At 30.5% G+C, this 24086-nt stretch overlaps 1 protein-coding gene and 1 pseudogene across 1 annotated transcript; one reads left to right on the top strand and one right to left on the bottom strand.

Moving 5' to 3' along the window:
• The first annotated feature begins 9477 nt into the window (after positions 1-9477).
• On the top strand, positions 9478-11436 carry LOC18040880 (7-deoxyloganetin glucosyltransferase). Its single transcript, XM_006433897.2, has 2 exons — positions 9478-10081; positions 10213-11436. Exons 1-2 carry the CDS (start codon positions 9553-9555, stop codon positions 11196-11198), a joined length of 1515 nt encoding a protein of 504 aa, XP_006433960.1. The 5' UTR covers positions 9478-9552; the 3' UTR covers positions 11199-11436.
• Positions 11437-16084: 4648 nt separating this feature from the next.
• LOC18040879 lies at positions 16085-23500 on the bottom strand (annotated as a pseudogene).
• Between the last annotated feature and the right edge of the window lie 586 nt (positions 23501-24086).

Raw genomic sequence — 24086 nt, 5'->3', positions numbered from 1 at the left:
TTATTTGCCTGCCGACACTGACGACATTATAGTGATATTTTATGTGGGGATAATTTTGATTTAATTGCAAAATATTTTAGTCTAAATTTAGACAAATTATAAATAAGAATAAATTGCATGTTATAGTAAATTATAATTTTTTTATAAATTTTATTTTAAGAAGTTTACCTTGGAATATAAATAGCTATCTATATACTGCAAAAAAAAAAGGTTATATTACATTAAAAGAATTTATCTTCATATAGTACAACAAAAAAATGAGAGAAAAATATTAAAGAGAATGTAAAAGTTTAGAAATTTTTAAAATAATTTTTCATACTTACAATAGTATATGTATTAATTTTTTGAAATTATGTCTATCTCTTTTATTAATGTTTGTATATTTGATATGTACCATTAATGATTTAAAACCACACCACTATTAAATTATAACATCTTTATAATAACAAATGAGTATGGTCTCAATATTACGATGATAGAGAAATTTTATTATATTTAAAAAAAAATCTCGTAATACATAAATATTGTAACATTATGGGTTCATTATAGCCCAAATAATATGGTCCCTAAATTATCACTTTTTTTTTGTGGTATTATTATATACACACGCACATACAAACATGCCTTTGTTCAAGGTTAATGTCACGAGTTCATACTCAACGCCACAAAAAAAAGACTGTAAGGTTATGAGTGCATTATTACAGTCTAACTTTTTTGGGTTAAATTAAGAATGGCAATGGGGTGGGGGTGGGGAGGCCTACCTCATTCCTCACCCCCATTAAAATTTTTTACCTTCATTTCTCACCCCATTCCCCAATAAATTTAGTAGGGCGGGGATAGGGAATTCCCACGTGGGGAATGATTTATCCATCCACACCTCATTCCCCATTTACCTATTTTATAGTAGGTATAGTCGTATAGATACATGATTTCAATAAATTAAAAATTAGAGACTTAAAATAAAATCATCACCATATTATAAAGTATTTAAATTATTTTTTAAAAATTCTCTAAAAGTTTGAAACAATATCTTAAAATGATATTAAAAATGAAAAATATTTAAAGAGAACAACATTTTAAAAGAGAAAAGAAAATATAACAATGTTTTAGAGTTGAAAAATATTGTAGGGTTTTCTTTTTATTCATATTCTGTTTATATTACATAAAAATTAAAAAAATTATTAATTGACACTATAGTTGATAAAATAAAAATTATTAAATAAGAATTAAAAACATATTTGTATATAATGGGGATTGGGGTGGGGGTGGGGGTGGGGTGGAGGTGGGATGGGGACTGCAAAATCAAACCACAGCCCGTTAAGAATTTGAGGATTATTTTTCTCCCACTCCCCACCCCATTCCTAAAAAATTATTCAAAATTTTTCCCATTTTGGGTGGGTTTCTATGGGGCCCCAAACCCGTTGAGGATTTTGCCATTTAAATTTTCAAAATTTTTGTTTTTGACTTTATGGAAGTCATCAATGAAACAAAATAACTATCCCAAAAAAAATGTCCAACAAATGAATTTTCAATATATTTTTTTATGTAAATCTTAAAATAAATTAAATTGAAAAGAGAAGAGTTATAAAAGTCTCATGTACAAGAGGTTAAGTTATAAAATGATACTTGAAATACCCCAAGCATTCTCAATACTTTTTACGAATAGTCATTGCCTCATTGATGGACAATCCCACCAAGTATATATAGAATAAGAAAATCCCAAATTAGCTAATTAATTTACCATAGAATTTCCTTCTTGGAAGACATGAGAGCATGGAGCAACTAACAACTATGTTTTAATCAAAATACAATAGTTAATTCATCTATTACGAATGCAACATAAAGTAGCAAAATTAGGATTATGAAGAGAAGACAATGCAGCATTAGAGTCACTTTCTTTCTTTTTTGGTAAAAGAAACGAACCTTTCAAAAGTTAAGGCTTAACAAATCGAGGGAATGCAGACAAATAGCCCCTAATGCAATATGTCATGTTGTGTATATATATATAATAGAACTATAGATTAGCTAAATTAAGTATTAATAGAAATTATTATGTGGGTGCACTTAAAAAGCTACTTACCCTTTTAAGTCATTTGATATAAGGATAAAATAAATATTAATACAAAAGTGATTAGTGGGGATAGTGAGATATAATCAGAGAGTCAAATATCACAACTCTAAAAAAAATACTTATTCCGTTGGGATTTCATTATGTATAATATTAGTATACTGTGAATGTGCTGGTTTGACAACGTAGTTAACGGAATGTAGCATGGACCATATATATACACAGACACACATACACATAAAAGGTTAATCTGAAATTGATGTACATGCTATGAGATAAAAAGTTGGTCTTAATTGCCCTGATTGTTATGGGCTTTTAAGAGAAGCGGTAAGACATTAACTTTTGTTTGGGCATGAGTTTAACGACTAGCCCAACTTATTTCCCATCATTTAAAATTAAAAAATAAAAAATACATATAATTTTGATAGGTTTCCTTTAGGATATGGACAACTTGGCGTCTAAATCTGTAATAATTACTTATTACAGATCACAATCTCTGGAGAATGCCATCCTACCTGCACTCAGCTTATCACTTTCTCATGTCAACGTTATTGACCGTCAACAAAATAATCGAGAATTGTTTGGTCGTTTGAATTAAAAATATATGTTAGATCAACATAATAAAATTGGATAATAAAATAAAAATTGTTTTATGAAATTTAAATTTTATGAAACTTATATAGCGTTTGTTTTTTTGTTTGAAATTTAAATGGGTATAAATTTAGCTGAAGTCTGAATAGGTTTGAATACATATATCTGAATAATATTTTTTTTTAATATCTGAATATAAGTGTTAAGTTGTTTGTTTTTAAAAAATAAAACATTTGAAATATAATATTTTGACATATACAATCTCATAAATATTAACAATATGTATATTTTTGCCCCCATTCCCCACGTGGGGAATGATTTGTCCATCCCCACCTCATTCCTCATTTACCTATTTTATAATAGGCATAGATATATGATTTCAGTAAATTAAAAATTAGAGACTTAAAATTAAATTATCACCATATTATAAAGTATTTAAATTATTTTAAAAAAATCTCTAAAAGTTTGAAACAATATCTTAAAATAATATTAAAAGTGAAAAATATTTAAAGAGAGCAGTACTTTAAAAGAGAAAATAAAACGTAACAATGTTTTAGAGTTTAAAAATATTGTAGATTTTTTTTATTTATATCCTATTTATATTACATAAAAATTAAAAACATTATTAATTGAAATTATAGTTGATAAAATAAAAATTATTAAAAAAGAATTAAAAATATATTTATATATAATGGCGATTGGGGTGGTGACTGCAAAACCAAATCCCACCCCTTTAAGAATTTGGGGATTATTTTTCTCTCACTCCCCACCCCATTTCCCAAAAATTATTCAAAATTTTTCTCATTTGGGGTGGGACTCCATGGAGCCCCAAACCTGTTGAGGATTTTGCTATCGCTAGATTAAATTTTCAAAATTTTCGTTTTTGACTTTATGGAAGTCATCAATGAAACAAAAGTACCATCCAAAAAAAAATGTCCAACAAATGAATTTTCCATATATTTTTTTATGTAAATCTTAAAATAAATTAAATTGAAAAGAGAAGAGTTACAAAATGTCTCATGTATAAGAGGTTAAGTTATAAAATGATACTTGAAATAGCCCAAGCATCCTTAATATTTTTTTACGAATAGTCATTGCCTCATTGATGGACAATCCCACTAAGTAAATATAAAATAAGAAAATCCCAAATTAGCCAATTAATTTACCACATAATTTCCTTCTTGGAAGACATGAGAGCATGGAGCAACTAACAACTATGTTTTAATCAAAATACAATAGTTAATTCATCTATTATGAATGCAACATAAAGTAGCAAAACTAGGATTATGAAGAAAAGACAGTGCAGCAGTAGAGTCACTTTCTTTCTTTTTTGGTAAAAGAAACGAACCTATCAAAAGTTAAGGCTTAACAAAACGAGAGAATGCAGACAAATAGCCCCTAATGCAACATGTCCTGTTGTGTGTGTGTGTGTGTATATATATATATATATATATAAAATAGAACTATAAATTAGTTAAATTAAGTATTAATAAAAATTATCATGTGGGTGCACTTAAAAAGCTCCTTACCCTTTTAAGTCATTTGATAAAATAAATATTAATACAAAAGTGATTAGTGGGGATGGTGAGATATAATCAGAGAGTCAAATATCACAACTCTAAAAAAATACTTCTTTCGTTGGGATTACATTATGTATAGTATTAGTATACGGTGAATGTGCTAGTTTGACAACGTAGGTAAAGACGATATATTAACGGAATGTAGCATGGACCATATATATACATAGACACACATACACATAAAGGTTAATATAAAATTGATGTACATGTAATGAGATAAAAAGTTGGTCTCAATAGCCCCGATTGCTATGCGCTTTCAAGAGAAGCGGTGAGACACTAACTTTTGTTTGGGCCTGACTTTAATGACTAGCCCAACTTATTTCCCATCATTTAAAATTAAAAAGTAAAAAATACGTATAATTTTGATAGGTTTCCTTTAGGATCTACATGACTAGGCCTCTAAATCTTTAATAATTACTTATTGCGTATCACAATCGATGATTACAATTTTGCTCTAGAGAATGTCATCCTACCTCCATTCAGCTTATCACTTTCTCGTGTCACGGTGTCAGTGTTACTGACTGTCAACAAAATAATCTTTTATGACTCATCAACTAAAGATAAACTAAGAATATATGTTAGATCAACATAATAATATTGGATAAACTTAAATTTTATGAGACTTAGATAGTGTTTGTTTTTTTATCTAAAATTTAAATGGGTATAAATTTAGCTGAAATCTTAATAGGGTTGAATACATATATCATAATAACATTTTTTTCTTTTTTTTAATATCTGAATATAAATGTTAAGTTGTTGTTTTTTAAAAATAAAACATTTGAAATATAATATTTTGGCATATACAATCTCATAAGTATTAACAATATGTATATTTTATTAGTGCTAAACACACGACAAGTTACAAAAAAAATTTATTTCATTAGTTAAAAAAATAATAATGTTTACCTTAACAAAGTATGAAAAATAAAATTTATATCGAACACACTTATTTTTTTACATTAATATATGATACTTATAATGCTATGTTTAGTATATTATATTGATATTGTTTGATTGTTTGAATTAAAATTAAAATTCAAAATCTATTATAAGAATAGTAAATATATATACAAAGAGATAGACATATTATAAAACACACTTATTGAAATTCTCATTAAAAAAATACATAATAGTTTGAATACACGTGTATAAAAAATGGATAAATAAAAAATAAAAAATAATTTATATAATAAGAAACAAATTTATTTAATAGCAATATTAATGAGAGATGTTGTAATTGTGAATTTAATTACCTCATCTCAATACCAAATGCAAATAATGCCTCATCTAATTGACAGTTGAATCCCAAAATTTTTTACATGATTTTAAAAGATATATTACCAATTAAAAGAATGAATCTATATAAATAACTAAACATTGACTCGTTCCTTTTATACAGGAAAACCGTGAGTTTTAAATGAAATTATCCTTCACAGAATTTGGTTTTTCTATTGAAAGTATAAGCCCAAAGCATCGAACGTTTCTGAACAAAACCAGAAAAAAAAAAAAAAGAGGCTAAAGAAACGGTGGGCTCTGATGACCTTTGGCGCATAAAAAATTTATTGTCTTTAGCATTCGTTAGGATGGATGTGTTTCCAAATTCTTTGCGTAGGCATTATTAATTTCATCGCCGAGGACAACTGCCGATTTGGTCTTTCCTATTTAACGTCAATATATTGTCGCGACTTACCACTTTGCGCCATTTGTAGTCAGTGTAGCCCAAGCACTTATTTATTTACTTATTTTCTTAATTTTTATAAATCTTGGTTTGGTTTTGTTTCCTTGTGAATCCAAATGCTATAAGGTTGTATTTGACACACTGTATTGTATTATGCTGTATTATATTATTTTAATACAGATATATTATATCATGTTGTATTGTATTAGTAATGTATTATAATAATATTGTATAATATTTAGTACTACTCTGTACTGTATTAATTTTTAATTATATTATATTTGATATTGCACTGTATTGTATTAATTTTTTGTGACTAATTTAAATTATATATTTTGAAAATGAATTGTGACTAATTTAAATTATATATTTAGCACTGATGAATTGTGCTAAACAATCTAATAATTATATATTTTATTAATTTTTAATTAATATTATTCAAATTTAAATATTTATTATTAGTTATATTAAATTATTTAAAAACAACTAGTTTAATTATTGTAATATAATTAAATAATGTAATATTTTATTATATTATTTAAGTATTTATTATTAGTTACATTAACTTATTAAAAATTAATCAATTATATATATTAATTAATATAATTTTACATATTAATCAATATAATATAATTAAATAATACATTATTTAGTTGTACATTTACTATAATAAAAATTAAAATATAATATAATATTATTAAACAATAAATTTATTAATTTATATTAAAATTATAATGTAAAAATAATATTAAATTAAAAATTACATTCATTTATTATTATTACAAAGTAAAAAAAAAAAAAAAAAAAGAGGAAGCCAGAGCTAATGCAGTAGCTGGACTCATTAGCTAAACCCGACTATATGTCGGGTTCAGCTACTGCAGCCATTTGGTACCCCAAACATGGGGTTGCATTGCTAATGTAATGCAATCCCATATAATTAGGGGTGGCAAAAAAGCCCGGGCCGGCCCAGGCCCGGCCAAGTCCAGCCCAAGTCCGCGGGCCTAAAGTCCGGCCTGCAGGGGGTGGGCCTAAAAATTATAAAGCCCGCATATGTTGGGCCTAGACAAGGGCTTAGCAAAAAAGTCCGGACTTGGCCCCGGCTTTCTAAATTTATGAATAAAAAATAAATTTAATTTAAATAAAAAAGAAAAAAATCAAAATATTAAATTAGTTTAATTTTTTATATTAGCATTTATTATTTTATTAGGTTGTATTGCTAATATTTAATGTATTTGACTATTATTCTATTTATATATTATATTATTATCTTTAATTTAAATATTTTTCTTAATTTAAAAAGTCCGAGCCCGGCCCAGGCCCGCCTAGGCTCGGCCCGAGTTGAACGGGCTTTTGAAGGGCCTGGACATCGTTTAACTAATGTGGGCTTGGGCCTGAGCTTTGAAAAGCCCGGCCCAAACCCGCAATTTGCCATCCCTACATATAATGCCAAACAACCCCTAAGTGTGCATTATTAAGCACCTCGCCATGGAGAACCGCAGATTGAGGACTTTCCAATGGCTAATCCCAAACTACGAGAAGCATATTTGTCTTTAACTCAAAATAAAGAATAAAAAAATAGTATAGTGCCAGACATTCCAAAAACTTCAAAAAAAGCTGTAGACATTGACTCGATGGTGGAATTATATTATTCGTTTTTTTTTATTTATTTGAGATAAGGCACGAAATTTACTTTAATTTTGTAAAAATTCATCAATCACTTAATAAATAACACATCACATATTCTATTATTTAGAATGCTAAAATTTTAGTATGTTTATCGTTACAATTATTTTTTTTAAAAAGCTAGATACTAAAATCTTTGGTGGTAAACCTAACATATAATTTATATATAAATTGAGCTTTTTGGGTAATATATATTCACTTACTTCCTTATAGTTTGCCAATATTACCAAATTCCAATTCTTTGAGCTGTTCTACCACTACGTTTTGACTATTAAAATATAGCTCTTATGCCACTGGCTAGGGTTGAGTCTAACAGATTGAGGTATTCACTTCAAAAGACAAGCTTGTTGAGCAGAAGGACCTATCATATTTATAAAAAATAAAAATAAAAAATGATCACTCTTTTAACTAGTCAATGTGGGATGCAATTCAACACAATGAAAAATGATGAAATCACTTATTTTTCTTTGTCTTTAACTTTATGCAAAGAAATATGACATCGAGGTAAATTCGAGTATTTTGATGGTGGGAAAAAGATTCAATTAGTGGCCAAGATTGAGTATTACATTTAATGTTGACAATCAACCTAATTTTTTATTTTATTTGCCAATCAAGCTTATTTTCTTTTCACCATGTTATAAAAATAAGAGAAATGAGGAGAGAAAACAAAAACAAAAACAAAAAGAAGATCCTTATCCTTGACAAACAATCCCTCTATTCTCGAATATTTCATTAATTAATTTATTTAAATGTTATTTTTTTATTGCCATCTTTAATATTGCTAAGATACCGTTGACTCAACGAGTCATTGAGTTCGCCTTAAAGTAGAGTTAAAACCAAATGAGGTTTCTGCTTATTTTTACATTTTCTTCATCCAAGATAAATAATTATAAATATTAAGGGTGTGTTAAGTGATATTGGTACGGCACGGGCATGGCACGTGTCTGTACAACACAACACGACACAAGCACGTTTCGATAGGGCACGTGGCATGGCCCGTTGGCTACCTTTAATATTGGTTGACCCACCTATTTTTTTTCTTTTAATTTTTTTAGAGAAATTATCATTACACCACCTTTCTTTTCACATTTGTATCAACTAGTCACTTTTTCATTAACACTATTAAATAATTTTAATAAAATGACAATTTTAGCCCCAAATAAATTAAAAGACTATTTTATCTTATAAAAAATTTTAAAATTAAAAATTATAATCATAAAAATATTTCTAAATTTAATAAAAAAATAAATCCCAAATAGAGGTGCTCAACTGATTTTTGCTAAATTTAGATTTTACAAAATTTTAATAATTATTTTTAATAAAAAATATAATTTTGTATTTATTAAAATAATTGAATTTATTTCTTAAAAGAATCAATCCTAAAATTTTAATAATTTAGAGGATTTTTATTAAATCCCAAAATTTTGCAATTATTTTTATAATTATAATTTTATATTAAAATAATTTTTATTAAAAATAAAATTTCTAATTTTGGGATTTATTTTTTATTAAAATATAGGGATATTTTTATGATTATAATTTTTAATTTTAAAAATTTTTATAAGATAAAATAGTCTTTTAATTTATTTAGGGGTAAAATTGTTATTTTATTACAATTATTTAATAGTGTTAATGCAAAAATGGCTAATTGATACAAATGTGAAAAGAAAAATGGTGTAAAGTACATGTTAAAATTTTGTAATAGTTGGATGAACATAAGACAAAATAAAAATAGTGCATTGATAATTTGAATTTCCCTTTTCTTTTTATGATGCATATTATTTCCTAACCAATATTATCTACATTATCAACAAAATTATTAAAAAGTCGAAGTAAAACTCCATTCAGCTTAGTTAGCACAGATCCATCCATAAATCTTCAGGTTTTTTGGCCTATAAATAATCACGCTTGTCTTAGAAAGAAAGAAAGAAGGATTGAAACAGAGAGCTGAGATGGCTTCCTTAATCGATACACAACGCCCTCGTCGTCCTCATGCAGTTTGTGTTCCGTATCCAGCTCAAGGCCACATAAATCCCATGTTTCAACTGGCTAAATTACTACACCACAAAGGCTTTCACATCACTTTTGTTAACACAGAGTTCAACCAGCGACGCCTGCTAAAATCCCAAGGCCCCGACTCTCTCAACGCCGTCCCCACCTTCCGTTTTGAGACAATTCCCGACGGCCTCCCGCCGTCCGATTCCGACGCCACGCAAGATATCCCATCTCTCTGCGATTCCACCAGGAGAACCTGCTCTGCTCCATTTCAAGAGCTTCTAACTAGACTCAACAACTCTGCTTTGTCAAACGTTAATCCTCCTGTCACTTGCATAGTTTCTGACTGGTCCATGGGCTTCACTCTCAAAGCTTCTAAACAACTAAACATCCCCAACGTTCTTTTTTTCACGGCAAGCGCTTGTGGCTTCATGGGTTACGTGCACTATCGCCATTTAGTTGAAAAGTGTATATTCCCTCTCAAAGGTAATCTTATGAGATATATTAATGTCTTTGCACCCGTTACTTTATTTATATATTCTCGTAGTTTTTTTTTTGCCCGAAAAGATATATTGGTATTGATAAATGTCACCGTTCTTTATGTTATTTGCATGTAGATCTCAGTTATTTGACGAATGGGTACATGGACTCTGTTATTGATTGGATACCGGTCATGGAAGGGATACAATTGAAGTACTTGCCAAGTTTTATTAGAAGTACCGATCGAGATGATATCATGGTCAATTTTGTCATAACAGAAATTGAGAATACGCATAATGCCTCTGCACTCATTTTCAATACATTTGATGATTTAGAGCCTGAGGTTTTGAAAGAACTTTCTTCGATTTATCCTAATATCTTCACGATCGGTCCTCTTAATCAGCTAGTCCTCAACAATGAGGTTTCAGCTCACGACAGCGCGCTGAGTCTCATAGGGTCCAATTTATGGAGAGAACAGCCTGGGTGTTTGGAGTGGCTCGACTCGAAAGAGCAAAACTCAGTCGTTTATGTCAACTTCGGCAGTATCACTGCACTGACAGAAAATCAACTTGTTGAGTTCGCTTGGGGGCTTGCTAATAGTAAGCGGCCTTTCTTGTGGGTAATAAGGCCTGATATTGTCAATGAAGCAACAGCCGTTATTACACAAGAGTTCGTTGAAGAGACCAAAGATAGAGGTATGTTGGCAAGCTGGTGCCCGCAAGAACAGATATTAAGTCACCCGGCGGTGGGAGGATTTCTAACGCACTGTGGTTGGAACTCAACGGTTGAAAGCTTGTGCAGTGGTGTGGCTATGCTGTGCTGGCCGTTTTTCGCGGAGCAGCAGACCAACTGTTGGTTTTGCCAGACCAAGTGGGGTGTTGGCATTGAAGTCAATCCTCGTGGAGACAGAGTTGAAATAGAAAAGCGTGTAAGGGAATTGATGGAGGGAGAGAGTGGGAAACTAATGAAAGAGAAAGCGTTGGAGTGGAAATTATTAGCTGAAAAGGCCGCTGCCGGCCCTAACGGGTCATCTTATGTCAACTTGGACAATTTGATAAACGACGTTCTTCTTACTTATCCACTATCATCATACGATAATGATCGGGAAAAAATGCATAATTAATTGATCACCGCAAAGATGTCAATTTGCGGGTCTACCGGATGTCAATATCTGCACGGCAACAAGTTAGGTTTACGTTAACAATGTAGTGTCCTTGTGAAATTAATACAATACTTTAATACCTATCAATAAGGTGGAAGCAGTCTTTTCCGAAAGCTGAATTTATTTATTTAAAGAAAAGACTGCTTTCTTTAATTGGTTTTCTTTTATGTTTTACAGTAATTACCGAAAGCTGAATTTGATCATCTGTGAGGTGATCGCTTCTTTCAATTTATATTTATTTAGTGCTTTTTAAAGCTAGAATGCATGCTGTTCTCTTCTTTGGTCATTTCGAATGTTAGCTCTGCTCAAGTGTGATGGCCAGCTTTGTTCCAAACGCCTCATGCCTCAATGTGCTTTCATTATACCACCCACTTGATGGCGCCGCTCCGCCCTTAATCTGCGCACTAGTGACGAGAGCTACCATTTGAATCTGATTTTGTGTGTGGTATTAAAAACTCGTGATAAAAAATAATATAATAATGTAACACAAAACGCAGAGCACACCGAATGAGTATTAAAATAAATTTATGTATAAACGATATCAATTATTGTAACATGTTAATGATGTTTTGAGCATATCGGGCTTTTGAGAGTCGGCCAACTAATGGCTGTATGTCTTTTGAAACGGTGTTATTGGAGCCGCACTTTTTAATATTAAAATATCAAAAGAAATTTTGAGAGACATAACACATTCTTTATATTTTTTGACTTTTACATTAACTAAACTTACACAGCTATTTGCTATTTAGCAAGAATATAACAGACAATAAGGGACAACGAATATAAATATTTTATACCTTGTCGAAGAATTAAGATCTTCTCACTATTCAAAAAAAAAATTCAAATTTTTTTTTGTTGAGTTCTATTAAATTTTTAAAATTTATGGGTTCTATTATAATATTATTTTGTCATAACATGTAATTAAAATTCTATTATTATTATTATTATTATTATTATTATTATTATTATTATTATTATTATTATTATTATTATTATTATTATTATTATTATTATTATTACTATTATTACTAATCGCCCGCATAAATTGTATTGATGAAGATTCAAGTCACCGAATAATCTTGAGTTATTTTAAAATGTTTGGACATTCTAGTTTTGACTTTCAACTATGTTATTAACAATTTTACTATTAATTAATCAGTAAAGAAAGAATAACTTTGAGGATCCAGCGACATTGCATCAGGGGTTTGGTATCCCAGTCGCTTGTCCTTTTGCGAATGACCCTTTAGATCATAAAGAAAGGTAGTCAACAGCTGAGATTTAACACTTGAAAAATGGGTAACTAGCTAAAGCAATTAGAGGCTCCATTTCCAATCGAAGCTGTGGTATGAATCAATGGCGTCATCGACTCAGCGTCTCCTCCTAGCTCTCACAATATTCATGGTGTCCTCTCAATTTCAGCCTCCAAAAGGCCATGCAAAACCCTCTTCATTTCCTCTTAATCGATCCATTTCAATTCCCGTTACCCTAACTCTAACTCCGAAAACCCCGTTAGATTCGTCACAATCTTCACCGAAATTCGCCAATTCAGCTCCCATCGTCCCTTAATCTTCCTCGATTGTCTGATTCTCCCTTCAATTGATGATCGGGAGCAGCACCTCATCCACGAGCCAAAATGTCGCATTTTGCCCTTCGAGCACGACTTCTCCTCTCTATGCGACCAGACCGGTCGCTTTGCTTTTCGGCGTTGGGTGCAGTTCGCTTACTGTCGTTACCATGTATTTGGTGTGGAGCCTTTTTGCTAATCGTCACGATTCTCGCAATTCGTATGAGGAATTCACTGATGTTGATGATCATGATGATGATTGGAGCCCTAAGAAGATGGGATATGAGAAGATTCCAGCTAAGGAAGCTGTGTGAAGTGGTGTTTTAATCTAAATAATCAATTAAGCCTAATATTTGTGTAATTGTGTACTGTGTTCTTATTTTCATTTGATGATTTCACTGCGTTTATAATGTGGATTATGATCATTATCATTCGAACAAAGTTCTACTTTGTGGTCTGTACTTATAAAGCTGTTATATGTCTTTATGTTTACTACTTTCAGTTAAGTTCTTTAATGACAAAAATGCTTAGATGATGTTAAATTTCATATTTTGTGAGTTGTTGCACTGCATGCTGTGAGAATTGGTTGTTTGCATATATGTTGGTGATGTGTCTTTGATATTGTATTTTCTTTTGTGGTGTCATGTTGAGCACCTGTACGGAGCTTTACCTTGCATAGTAGATGATGCCATTCTTTCAATTATATTCTCTCCAACATTCATCTGATTGAAGACAAATCCAACCCTGGAGATAGGTAATTTAATTTGGTATTGCATGTTGAGCATATCTGATGGTTGATGTATCTTGTAAGGTTAATTGACACTTTGTATTTGAACGCTCAAAGTCCTTTTCGTCAAATGCAAATATTTTTTTTTTCAAATTTAGGCATTCTGTGGATGCTCTGTTGCCTTAAGTGCTCCACACATGCATCAAATTGTCCGCTGTTTTCCGTTAGATGGATGTGTTTTGGGTCAGTTACCAATATTTTTCAAGCTTATTTAATGTTCTTATTTAAGATTTAAGAAAAGATCTCTAATAAAAAGGATTGTGCATGGTTCTCACTTGATGTTGTCATTCACTCATTCTTATGTGTTAAATTAGGGAGATTGCCAATTTCCCCCTTATTAAAATCATTATATACCAATTCCCCCCTTACTATTTTTACAATGACCAATTTCCTCCCTGCCGTTATAACAGTAGCAGAAGTTGCTCAATTTTTAAGTACTTTTACCTATTTGCCCCTAGTGTCCAAATGACAGGAGATTGGCGCCAATTTTCTTAGCTCTAGTGGATAAAATTACACAATTACCCACATATGTTTTAATTGATATATAACAAAGTGAAATTTTAAAAGTGCCCTTACTTTTAGAGTCAAAAAGACTTAATTACCATTAGTATATGGATTGAAAAAATGAATATTAATAGGAAGACTAACGTTTATTTTCTAATTTCATGAATCAAGCTATATATACCTGTAAAACACAATTGCAATAAGCCTAATTTGCGTCACTTCTGTCAAACCACATTCCTTGCACAAACATTCTCGAATATTCTATCCTTTCAACCATTTATGTCTCCACAATTATAATCTTGCAAAAATATAAATACCCAATCACTTCTTACAAAAACAATCCAACAAAATCTTACTGCATTGCCAAAAAAAAAAAATTATATATCTTCGTTATAATCAAAATCAGGGAGTAATCGTTTGACGCATCAATGCCATATAAACTAAATGTAATCATAATATAAGAAGATTCCATCATAGTTAACCAAAAGTAAACACAATATTCAAATGGGTATGAATTTTATTGCCACATACCCAACGAATGAAGCCACCTTTATCCCCTGCTACAATAGTTAACAAAACTAATTAGATATCATATTTTACTAGATACTACATGCAACCACCAAAGCCATCGGGCATAGAAGCTGATGGTTGAGTTGCATTCAACCTATCTTTGCTCTCTTTTCTGACTTTTTTTACAACAAGCTCAGTATTAATAACCCCATTATTGTTGTTGTTACCAGTTCCATGATCATGCCCTTGTCTAGCTCTTCTTTGCCTCGCTATAATATATGCAGGTTGTTGTTGTTGTCCAATTGTACTTTGAGGTCCATATATTCCTAAAAAGTATTAATTTAGTTATTATTCATGGACATAAAAATAAGGAATTAACATAGAGGTTAAATATTACCTGGTGCTTGTTCAGGTTGTGCTCGTGTAACTACTTGATTAATTTGTGCTTGTGAAACCTGCATAGACCTTACTTTACTTTGCTTCACTTTAATGGGTGTAGATAATTGTTGTTGTCCAATTAATTGGTGAGCTTTATTTGTTCCTGAAAAAAATATTATTATTACTCACAAACAATTGGTGAGCTTTATTTGTTCCTGAAAAAAATATTATTATTACTCACAAACATTAAATATAGGCAACTTTGTAAGGTTAGTCCACTACCTGCTGCTACTGGTAGAGCTTCTCGTTCTGCTAGCACTTGGTCATTCGCAGAGTTTGAGCAAACATTCTTCTCCTTTTACAATGTCAAAAGCTACGTCAATTCAATAAAATTTTATTTCGAAATTTATTAATATTTAATATTTATACCTTGTAAGCTGGGCATTTTTTTTGTTATGCCCTATTTCATGACATATGCTGCATTTCACAGTGAATCTTCTCTTATAGATTGGTTTCTTTTTGGCTTCATTCACTTCTTTTCTTCTATTCAACTTAGGCCTCCCCGATTGAACTTTTTTTTCAGGAGGCTTTAAAATTGGCCTATCAATTTTAGGCCAATTAGTCCTGTCTAGAAGGGGATTAATTGTTGTTGAATAAGTAAGCAGATATGCCTCCCTTGTTAAGCTCTTGTCAACATAATCAGATGGCTCGCCATGACTATGTAAAATTCCAGCCATGGCATGCTTGTATGGAAGCCCACTCATCTGCCACCCACCACACTCACAATACCATTTGTTCAGGTCCACAATATAGTGCCTTTCCATGTCAGGCATAATCTCTACAACTTCAAATTGATATTTGCTTGCTTTTATAATTGACACACGTCTTGCAACCTTGGCAATCTTAGCAATATTTTTTTGTACTCGTGGAGGTATATTTGACTCTCAATCCTCACACTTCTCCCTCCTTCTTATCATCATTTTCATAAGTTTCATTCTAATAAATTTAAGAAGCTCTAGAATCAGTTTCCTTCTATACTCATTTAGATAACTATTCCATGACTCTGACATGTTGTTTGTCACATGATCAGTCTTGTAGAATGGGTCAAAATGATGGCATGACCATGTGCTTGGCACCCGAAGAAGGAATTTGAGCCATTATCATGAACTTTTCATCATCCAGCCGATGTCTATTAACTACTTTATCCATAACATCATTAATTAGAGCCACCAAGCTTAAACATTCTATCTCATATTCACCTAGGTCAATTAGTTTACCATCAAAGTGAACCTTGACATGTATTTGATCCATCTGTCAATATAAATATTCAAATCATGATACTTAGAAAAGAAAAATTAACATTTTTTTTAATTCAGGCACATGATTCAAAATAACTAACAATTAAAAAAATGATTTTCTTTAACACTTATAAAGAAGAATACCTTAAAACATAAACAAAGCCAAATTTTTTCCCCAATTCAACATCAATCCGTACACTGAAAAAAAAATGAGTTATTCCTTAAAATAAAAAACCAGAATACTGATTACTTAGCATCCATATTATTTATAGGCCTAAATATGTTTATCAGAAAATTTTTCTGAAAATACCCATAACATTATCAATGTAGTTTTGGCCTAACTTTGATTGGATTTGGATGTAGCATTCCGAAATGATTCTTTAAAAAAAAAAATCCATGAGTCAAAATGCGAGCTGTGGAAGACGTACTTTTCAACCATTGAGATATTATTATTTATAATCTTATATGAGCAGTGTGGATCGGACATTCGGACCGCGGGAGTCGCAATCTTTTATTTATTCATTTTTATTCATTTATCAAATGACAGATCATTGAAGATTGGAATTACCTCTCAGCTTAAACTATAAAAAAAAAAACTATCTATAATTCATTTTTCTTCAAAATAAAAGAACGGTGGAGGTGTGTTAATCACTATGATTACAATAATATGATAAGCAGTGGCGGATCTAGAAGAATAATTTATCGGGGGCTAAATTAGATAATAGTAAAATATAAAAATTAAAATTTTGAATATATAAAATATTTATTAATACATTTATAATTATTCTCTACGAAATTTCATATTTTAAAAATATTATGCAATAGACTTGTCATCAATATTATTAAATTTATTATTTCTTATATAAACAATCAAACTATTATTTATTTCATCCAATTCCAAAGATGATTATTAATGAGTTTCATTACTGAAAACGTTCTCTTTACTATTATTATAAAAAATGTAAGAATTAATCTTATTTTTTAGAATAGAAAATATTTTAGGTGGAGGGCTATCATTATTTTTAATTAAAATATAAATTTTTATAATTTTTAAAAGTTAAACTTTAAATTTTATGGAATTTATAATTTATAGTGACTATTTTAATAAATTTAATGAGGAATAATTAGAAAATAAAAATACTTTTTTCTTTTATTTTTATAAATTTTTTTTTGTCAGTGGAAGCTTGAGTCCCCACTGGTCAGATGCTAGATCCGCCCATGATGATAAGAGCGAGGGAATCAGACAGGAAACGATGCGCAAGCAGTTAACCGAGCACACGTCATTTTCTCAAGGTAATTGCGTTGTGCATCTTAAATGTTGGTGGCCTTGCCCTGAATTATTGAATGAGATACGAATCCCAATATCTTGGCGGAGGCATCACTATCACCTGCGCATGAGATACGAATGCCGATATTTTGGCTGAAGTATCACTATCACGTGCGTTACTGTTCCTATCTGCGCGTTTTAAATGCATTCATCTGCGTTCCTATCTGCGCGTTAGAAGATTAGAAGAAAGCCAGGGATGTAGCGGGGACAACTTCTATGGGGCGTCTGTGTGTGTTTATATGGATATTTTATGTAAGAATAATTTTTATCTACTCACAAAAAATTTTAGTCATAAATTATAAATAAAAATAAACTTTATATCATAATAAATTATAAATTTTATCTTAAGAAATTTATCTCTAAATATAAATAGTTATCCATATACTACAAAAAAAATATTATATTGCATTAAAAGAATTTACCTTCACATAGTAATACAAGAAAATGAAAGAAAAACATGAAAAAGAATGAAAGTTTAGAAATTTTTAAAATAATTTTGCATACTTACAACATTGGGTCCAATTGCGTTACCCATAGGGTTTGGTACCACATTTTTTATCCTTTTCAAATTTATGTAAGGATAATTTTTATCTAATCACAAAAAATTTTAGTCATAAATTATAAATAAAAATAAACTTCATATTAGAATAAATTATAAATTTTATCTTAAGAAATTTATCTCTAAATATATGGATATTTTATGTAAGAATAATTTTTATCTAATCACCAAAAATTTTAGTCATAAATTATAAATTTTATCTTAAGAAATTTACCTCTAAATATAAATAGTTATCTATATACTACAAAAAAAAAGAATATTATATTGCATTAAAAGAATTTACCTTCACATAGTACAACAAGAAAATAAAACAAAAACATGAAAAAGAATGAAAGTTTAGAAATTTTTAAAATAATTTTGCTTATTTACAACATTTGGTCCAGCTGCATTACCCATAGGGTTTGGTACCACATTTTTTGTCCCTTTCAAATTTAAGCAAGAGTTGTACAATGACTTAGATAAGATTATTGGGTCATTGACATTAAAAGCCCCTATTGTTCATGCAAAATAAGAAAAATCAAAAGTTTTAAAATTATGAGCCCGTTTGGGAGTGTGGCGAGGTAGCTGGGCTTTGGTAGCTTAACAGATTTTTTTTTTTTTTCAACTTCTACTCCACAACTATAGCTTTTACTCCACAGCAGCTGCAGCTTAAAAATTACAGCACCTCATTCCCAAACACACCCTATGACATATAAGTCCATAATATTCTATTTTTTTATATTATTGAATTAGGTTTCCAATTAAATGACTTATTCTAACATTTATTAATATCTATTTAAATTAATAAATTTATATATTAATTAATAAATTAACTAATTTATTATATAGTTAAACTATGTATATTATTTACTGACCATAATTAATGATAAATATAAATATAATTTTTTTAAATTTAATATAACGGCAACCAATTTCCTCTCACCCATGTGAATAGGGTTCAAACCCCATAACATTTTTTTTTCAACACAAGAGATTTTACTATCTGAAGTAGATGGAATGTACAAAATACAAAAATAAATTTAATTTCATATTCTATGTAGTTAACATTTTATTATTTTTTTGTAACATAATATTTATTTAACATACTGTCAATTACTTTATCATGTGGTAAAAATATGTTAATTTACTAATAATAATAAAGTGGTTAGTCTATGAATTTGTAAAATCATTTTTTGTCTGTTTGAACAATGAATTTTGTATTTTTGGTTGAGTTTTTGTCCTTAAATAAAAAGAATAAATTTAATTGTACACAAATAAATTGATATTTGTTACTCGGCCCCAACAGTTTAAATAGTCATTAACACACATCCTGACATCCATATGGTTAAGTTCTTTTATTAACTTATCTAAGAGAAGGGTAAAAAAAAATTCTAAACAATTACTCTATTGGAAAATAATTTAAATATTTCTTTAGTAAAAATAAACTAAAAATAAGTATTTTATATTCTTTCTTCTCTCTTGCTAACATCGCACATGGACAATAATAAATATGGTAGTTCAGCACATATCTATCAATTAAAATATAAGTCAATTAGTATAATTAATTGAATAATTAATTATGTTACAAATGGGTTATGATATTAGGAGTTTTAAAACCGAACCCAATACAATTATTAATCAAGTTGACAGCTTGGAAGAGCAAACAAATCCATTTAAGTTGGATATTTAAGTACTTGATCCAAATAGATTGGGTAATATCCATTCAAAATACTCCAGATTTGATTTATTTGATATTCATCCATGAACTTGAATATTAATAATATTTAAGTGTACGAGACTAAAAATGAATATTTAAATTTTGTAAATTAGATGAAAAATCAAAATAACATTGCTAAAAATTATTGCATTGTTAATGACAACAATGACGACACCAGCATTAAGAGAGAGAGAGAGACAGAGAGATATATATATATAGACACACACACATAAAGGTTAATCTAAAATTGACATGCAAGATAAAAAGTTGGTCTTAATAACCCCGATTGCTATGGGCTTTTAAGAGAAGTGGTAAGACATTAACTTTTGTATGGGCCTGAGTTTAACAACTAGCCCAACTTGTTTCCCATCATTTAAAATAAAAAGTAAAAATTACATATAATTTTGTAGTTTTCTCTTTAGGGTCTGGACGACTAGGCCTCAATATGATTTCTGTTTCTCAGAGTAATTTATGAATGGTTTAATATTAGCACCACATATAGTTGAATTTGTGAGATATTTGAGGATTTTATGCAATATATATAAGTTTATTCCAAATTCATGTAAAAGGTAGACCAGAACAATTAATATATCTATATGTTGATATTAAAATTTGGCTTAATGATGTGATCGAATTGAGTGGAGATCAGGTTGTGAATTTGGCTTGAGACAATGTTGTATGACATCAGAACTCAGGTGCTTCAATCTATAAGACAAGATAATCGTAAGGGTGCAGAGATTGATACCGACAAATACTCTTTAATATATACTTAAGTTAGAAATTAAGAATATTGTTGATAACAACTAAAGGAAAAAGAGTTAAGAAAAGCTTTAATTTACCTTTTTTGCGTGGGAACCAAAATAGCTTACCTTACGGTCGAGGACCTTTTATTGAAATGACTTACATAATTTATATTGTATTTGAAATATCAGTTGAGGTGACATGCATACAAAAAATGCAAGAAATTCCATTTGGAGTTGAATTTAATAATCATATTCGATTTAGACTTTATACAGCCCTGTTTGGTTCGCAAAATAGGGTGTAACACTACAAGCTCATCACTTGGTAGGTTCAAACTACCTAGTAAAATTGATTAATTTTTAATTTTTAAATATATAAAATGACATTATTTAATTTATGGGACTCACAGTAAAATTCATCAAATGTGTCATTAGAATTGTAGTGATTAGTATTAACATACAATGACGTGGAACTTAAAATATTTTCTAAAATTTCTTGTAGTTGGCCATGTAAGTTTTTCTACACTGGGGAACATGTTTTTTTTATTTAAATAAACCCTATTTGCCCCTAAATACCAAATTTATACCCTATTATATACATATGCCTTATGAAGGTGGTAAAAGTCAAAAAATACCCTTAAAAAACCATGAATCTACACAATTTCTTCCACTCATGATTTCTCTCTCACCATTCTTTTCTCATGGTTTTCTCTTCTCAACATTTTTTTCTTTCTAACGATTCCGTTCTCTCTCACTATTTCATTTCTTACCTCCAATACAAAGGTTTTTGAAAAAAATAAACTGTTAAAAAGGTGCATTGTTAAGTGATGGATAAGATATGTTTGAAATACAACCTTTTTGTATGCTTAGGATTTGCTTTGATTTCATTACAAGTATAGTTGCTAATGATTTATGAGTTTTAATAGTACATTAATCATTTTTGTGCTTGCACACACACTATTGCATAAAAGGTAGAATTTAAAACTCAATTTAAATTATGAGTGATTAAAAAATTAGTCCAGGAAAAAGTCAATAATGAAGGAGAATTTAGTCGAGTGAGAAGTGAGAAAGACGAGTAACTCAAGTAGGAAGTCGAGCAAGTATATTAAATGAGTCGAGTATTTAGTGGAGTAATTTTTAAAATAAATTGAGTAAAAGTTGAGTAAATTTTTTGAACAAGTCTAGTAAGAGTTATATAATTTTTAAAGAGGTCGAGTACGAAATCGGATAAGTCCAGTATTTAGTCGAGTAAGAATTGAAGGAGATGAGTAAGTTGAGTATCTAGTCGAGTAAGTACATTGAATGAGTCGAGTATTAATAATTTTGAAGATAAATTGAGTCGGTTATTAATAATTTTTAAAATAAATTGAGTAAAAGTCGAGTAAATATTTTGAACAAGTCAAGTAACAGTTATGTTATCTTTTAAAGAAGTTGAGTTTGAAGTCGGGTAAGTCGAGCATTCAGTCGAGTAAGAAGTGAAATAAGTGAGTTGAATAAGTCGAGAAAAAGGCGAGTAATTTTTTAAACAAGTCAAGTAAACGTCAAGTAAGTTTTTTAATACATCGAGTACGACCCAAGTAATAATGTTGAGTAAGAAGTCATTTGATCAAGTCAAGTAAGTATATTGAATGAGTCAAGTATTAAGTCGAGCCATATTTAAAACAAATCAATTAAAATTTGAGTAATATTTTTTAATAAGTCGAGTAACAGTTATGTTATTTTTTAAAGAAGTCGAGTACGAAGTCGGGCAAGCCTAACATTTCAGTCGAGTAAGAAGTAAAGTAAGGGAGTTGAGTAAGTTGTGTATTTAGTCGAGTAAGTATATTTGATGAGTTGAGTATTAAGTCGAGTAAAAGTTGAGTAATTTTTTAAACAAGCCGAGTAAACGTTAAATATTTTTTTTTTTACTTCTTTTGATCTTACTAGACTTTGTAATTCAAGGAAGTAGTTCAGTTTTGTTATGATTTGATTTAAAAATAAAGATTTTGATGGTTTAAGATATATTTTGGGTATTTTGGGGGAAATGGGTATATCCCACGCAATTCCCTCCTCGGGAACCCACACAACCGTTGAACACTGAAGAAGTAGAAGGATCGAACAGGCCGGTAACAAGTACTTCCTCCCTTTAACACCCAGCGCATTATTGCTAGCACCCGTGCTATGATCCACTTAAACCTCTCCAGCATAACCCGGATACGCCCCCTTGTCGTACTCTCCGGGACAAGCTGAAGCCGCCTCGAGCGGCGCCTCAACCGAGCCGACAAAGTAGCCTTTTCCAAACGGGTTAGTCACAGTTCCAGCAAAAAGACCGGCTATGTTAATTATCATGCCATCAACACCAACGTCGCCGTTTGGTGGGCCCAGTGGTGCAGTCTGTGTTCCGTAGATTGGCTGATGGAATGGCCACGCGCATTGCCCTGGACACGGAGTCACCGTGTTGCCAACCCAGATGAAAGCCGAGTTGTGTTGAGGGTTTGAGCCATGAAACCCGCAGTTACTCATGCAAAATCCCTCGACAGCCACGTCTTTAGCTGTTAAAACAAGAGTTAGTACTCTTAGCCCACGTGGTATTTTGAGTTAAGTTTCTGATTAGCCAAGTCAAATACTTGAGCTTTCTTAAAGATTTTGCCTAATGAGCAATTTTTATCAGAGAACTGGCTTGCTATGAAAACACGTGTCTGTCCTTTGCCAGCTTTTTTCATGTAGGTTTGGATTGTGTGCCACCGTTTGGAGACTGAGGGTTGTGGTGTTGTAAAGTGAGAACCAAGTTGATTTTTTTGTGGGTTCAAAGAGAGAAGAAAGTCAGCAATAATAGATTTTTGAGCAGGGGAAAATTCTCCGTACCAAAGAATTGAAACAGGAAGGTTTCCTTCAAGCAAAGCCCCTTTGTGGTAAGTCATGGCAATGGGAGATGGTTGGTAAAGTGAAGTTAGCTTTCTTGCTCCAAGACATGAGCTAATGAAGTTCAAGTGGAGAAGAAAGATTAGAAGAGACATTTTTTTGGAAAATTGAAAGTAGCCCATTTCAGAGGATTGAAGAGTGAGGTGTAATTTTTATTTGAGTGGTGAGGGTGTGTGTCACATATACATGTACACATATATACATATATTTATTGGCATGTAGATGCATGAACTGAGCTTAATTAGTGGGGTTACTACGTAGCTTTCACATGGCAACGTCCCACAGTTATTTATTTATTTATTTTTTAGGGTTCATTAGTTCGCATTTTAATATACACAGGTCACGAGAGAACTTAAATAAGATAAGATAAGAAAGGGAGAAATCAAGGAAGAATCTTTCTTTCTTTTAAAGTAATTTTTCCTTTTTCTTCTATGTTTTGTGTGGAGAGATTTAAAGATTTTGCAAATGCCATCCCCATCGATTGCCTAGCTACCAAATGGCAAGGAAAGTTGCTACTAATATTGAATTATTGATAGACAATGGCCAGAGCCACGGGCTGCATGTGTTTATTGCTTTTTCCAAGGC

The sequence above is a fragment of the Citrus clementina genome, unplaced genomic scaffold (genome assembly GCF_000493195.1).
Source record: "Citrus clementina cultivar Clemenules unplaced genomic scaffold, Citrus_clementina_v1.0 scaffold_5, whole genome shotgun sequence".
In the NCBI taxonomy this organism is placed as follows: domain Eukaryota; kingdom Viridiplantae; phylum Streptophyta; class Magnoliopsida; order Sapindales; family Rutaceae; genus Citrus; species Citrus x clementina.
This window is presented reverse-complemented; position numbering and strand designations above follow the sequence as displayed.

Coding starts and splice junctions, on each gene's coding strand:
- LOC18040880 (XM_006433897.2), top strand. CDS start 9,553: ATGGCTTCCTTAATCGATACACAACGCCCTCGTCGTCCTCATGCAGTT. Junction 10,082..10,212: donor GTGTATATTCCCTCTCAAAG/GTAATCTTATGA, acceptor ATTTGCATGTAG/ATCTCAGTTATTTGACGAAT.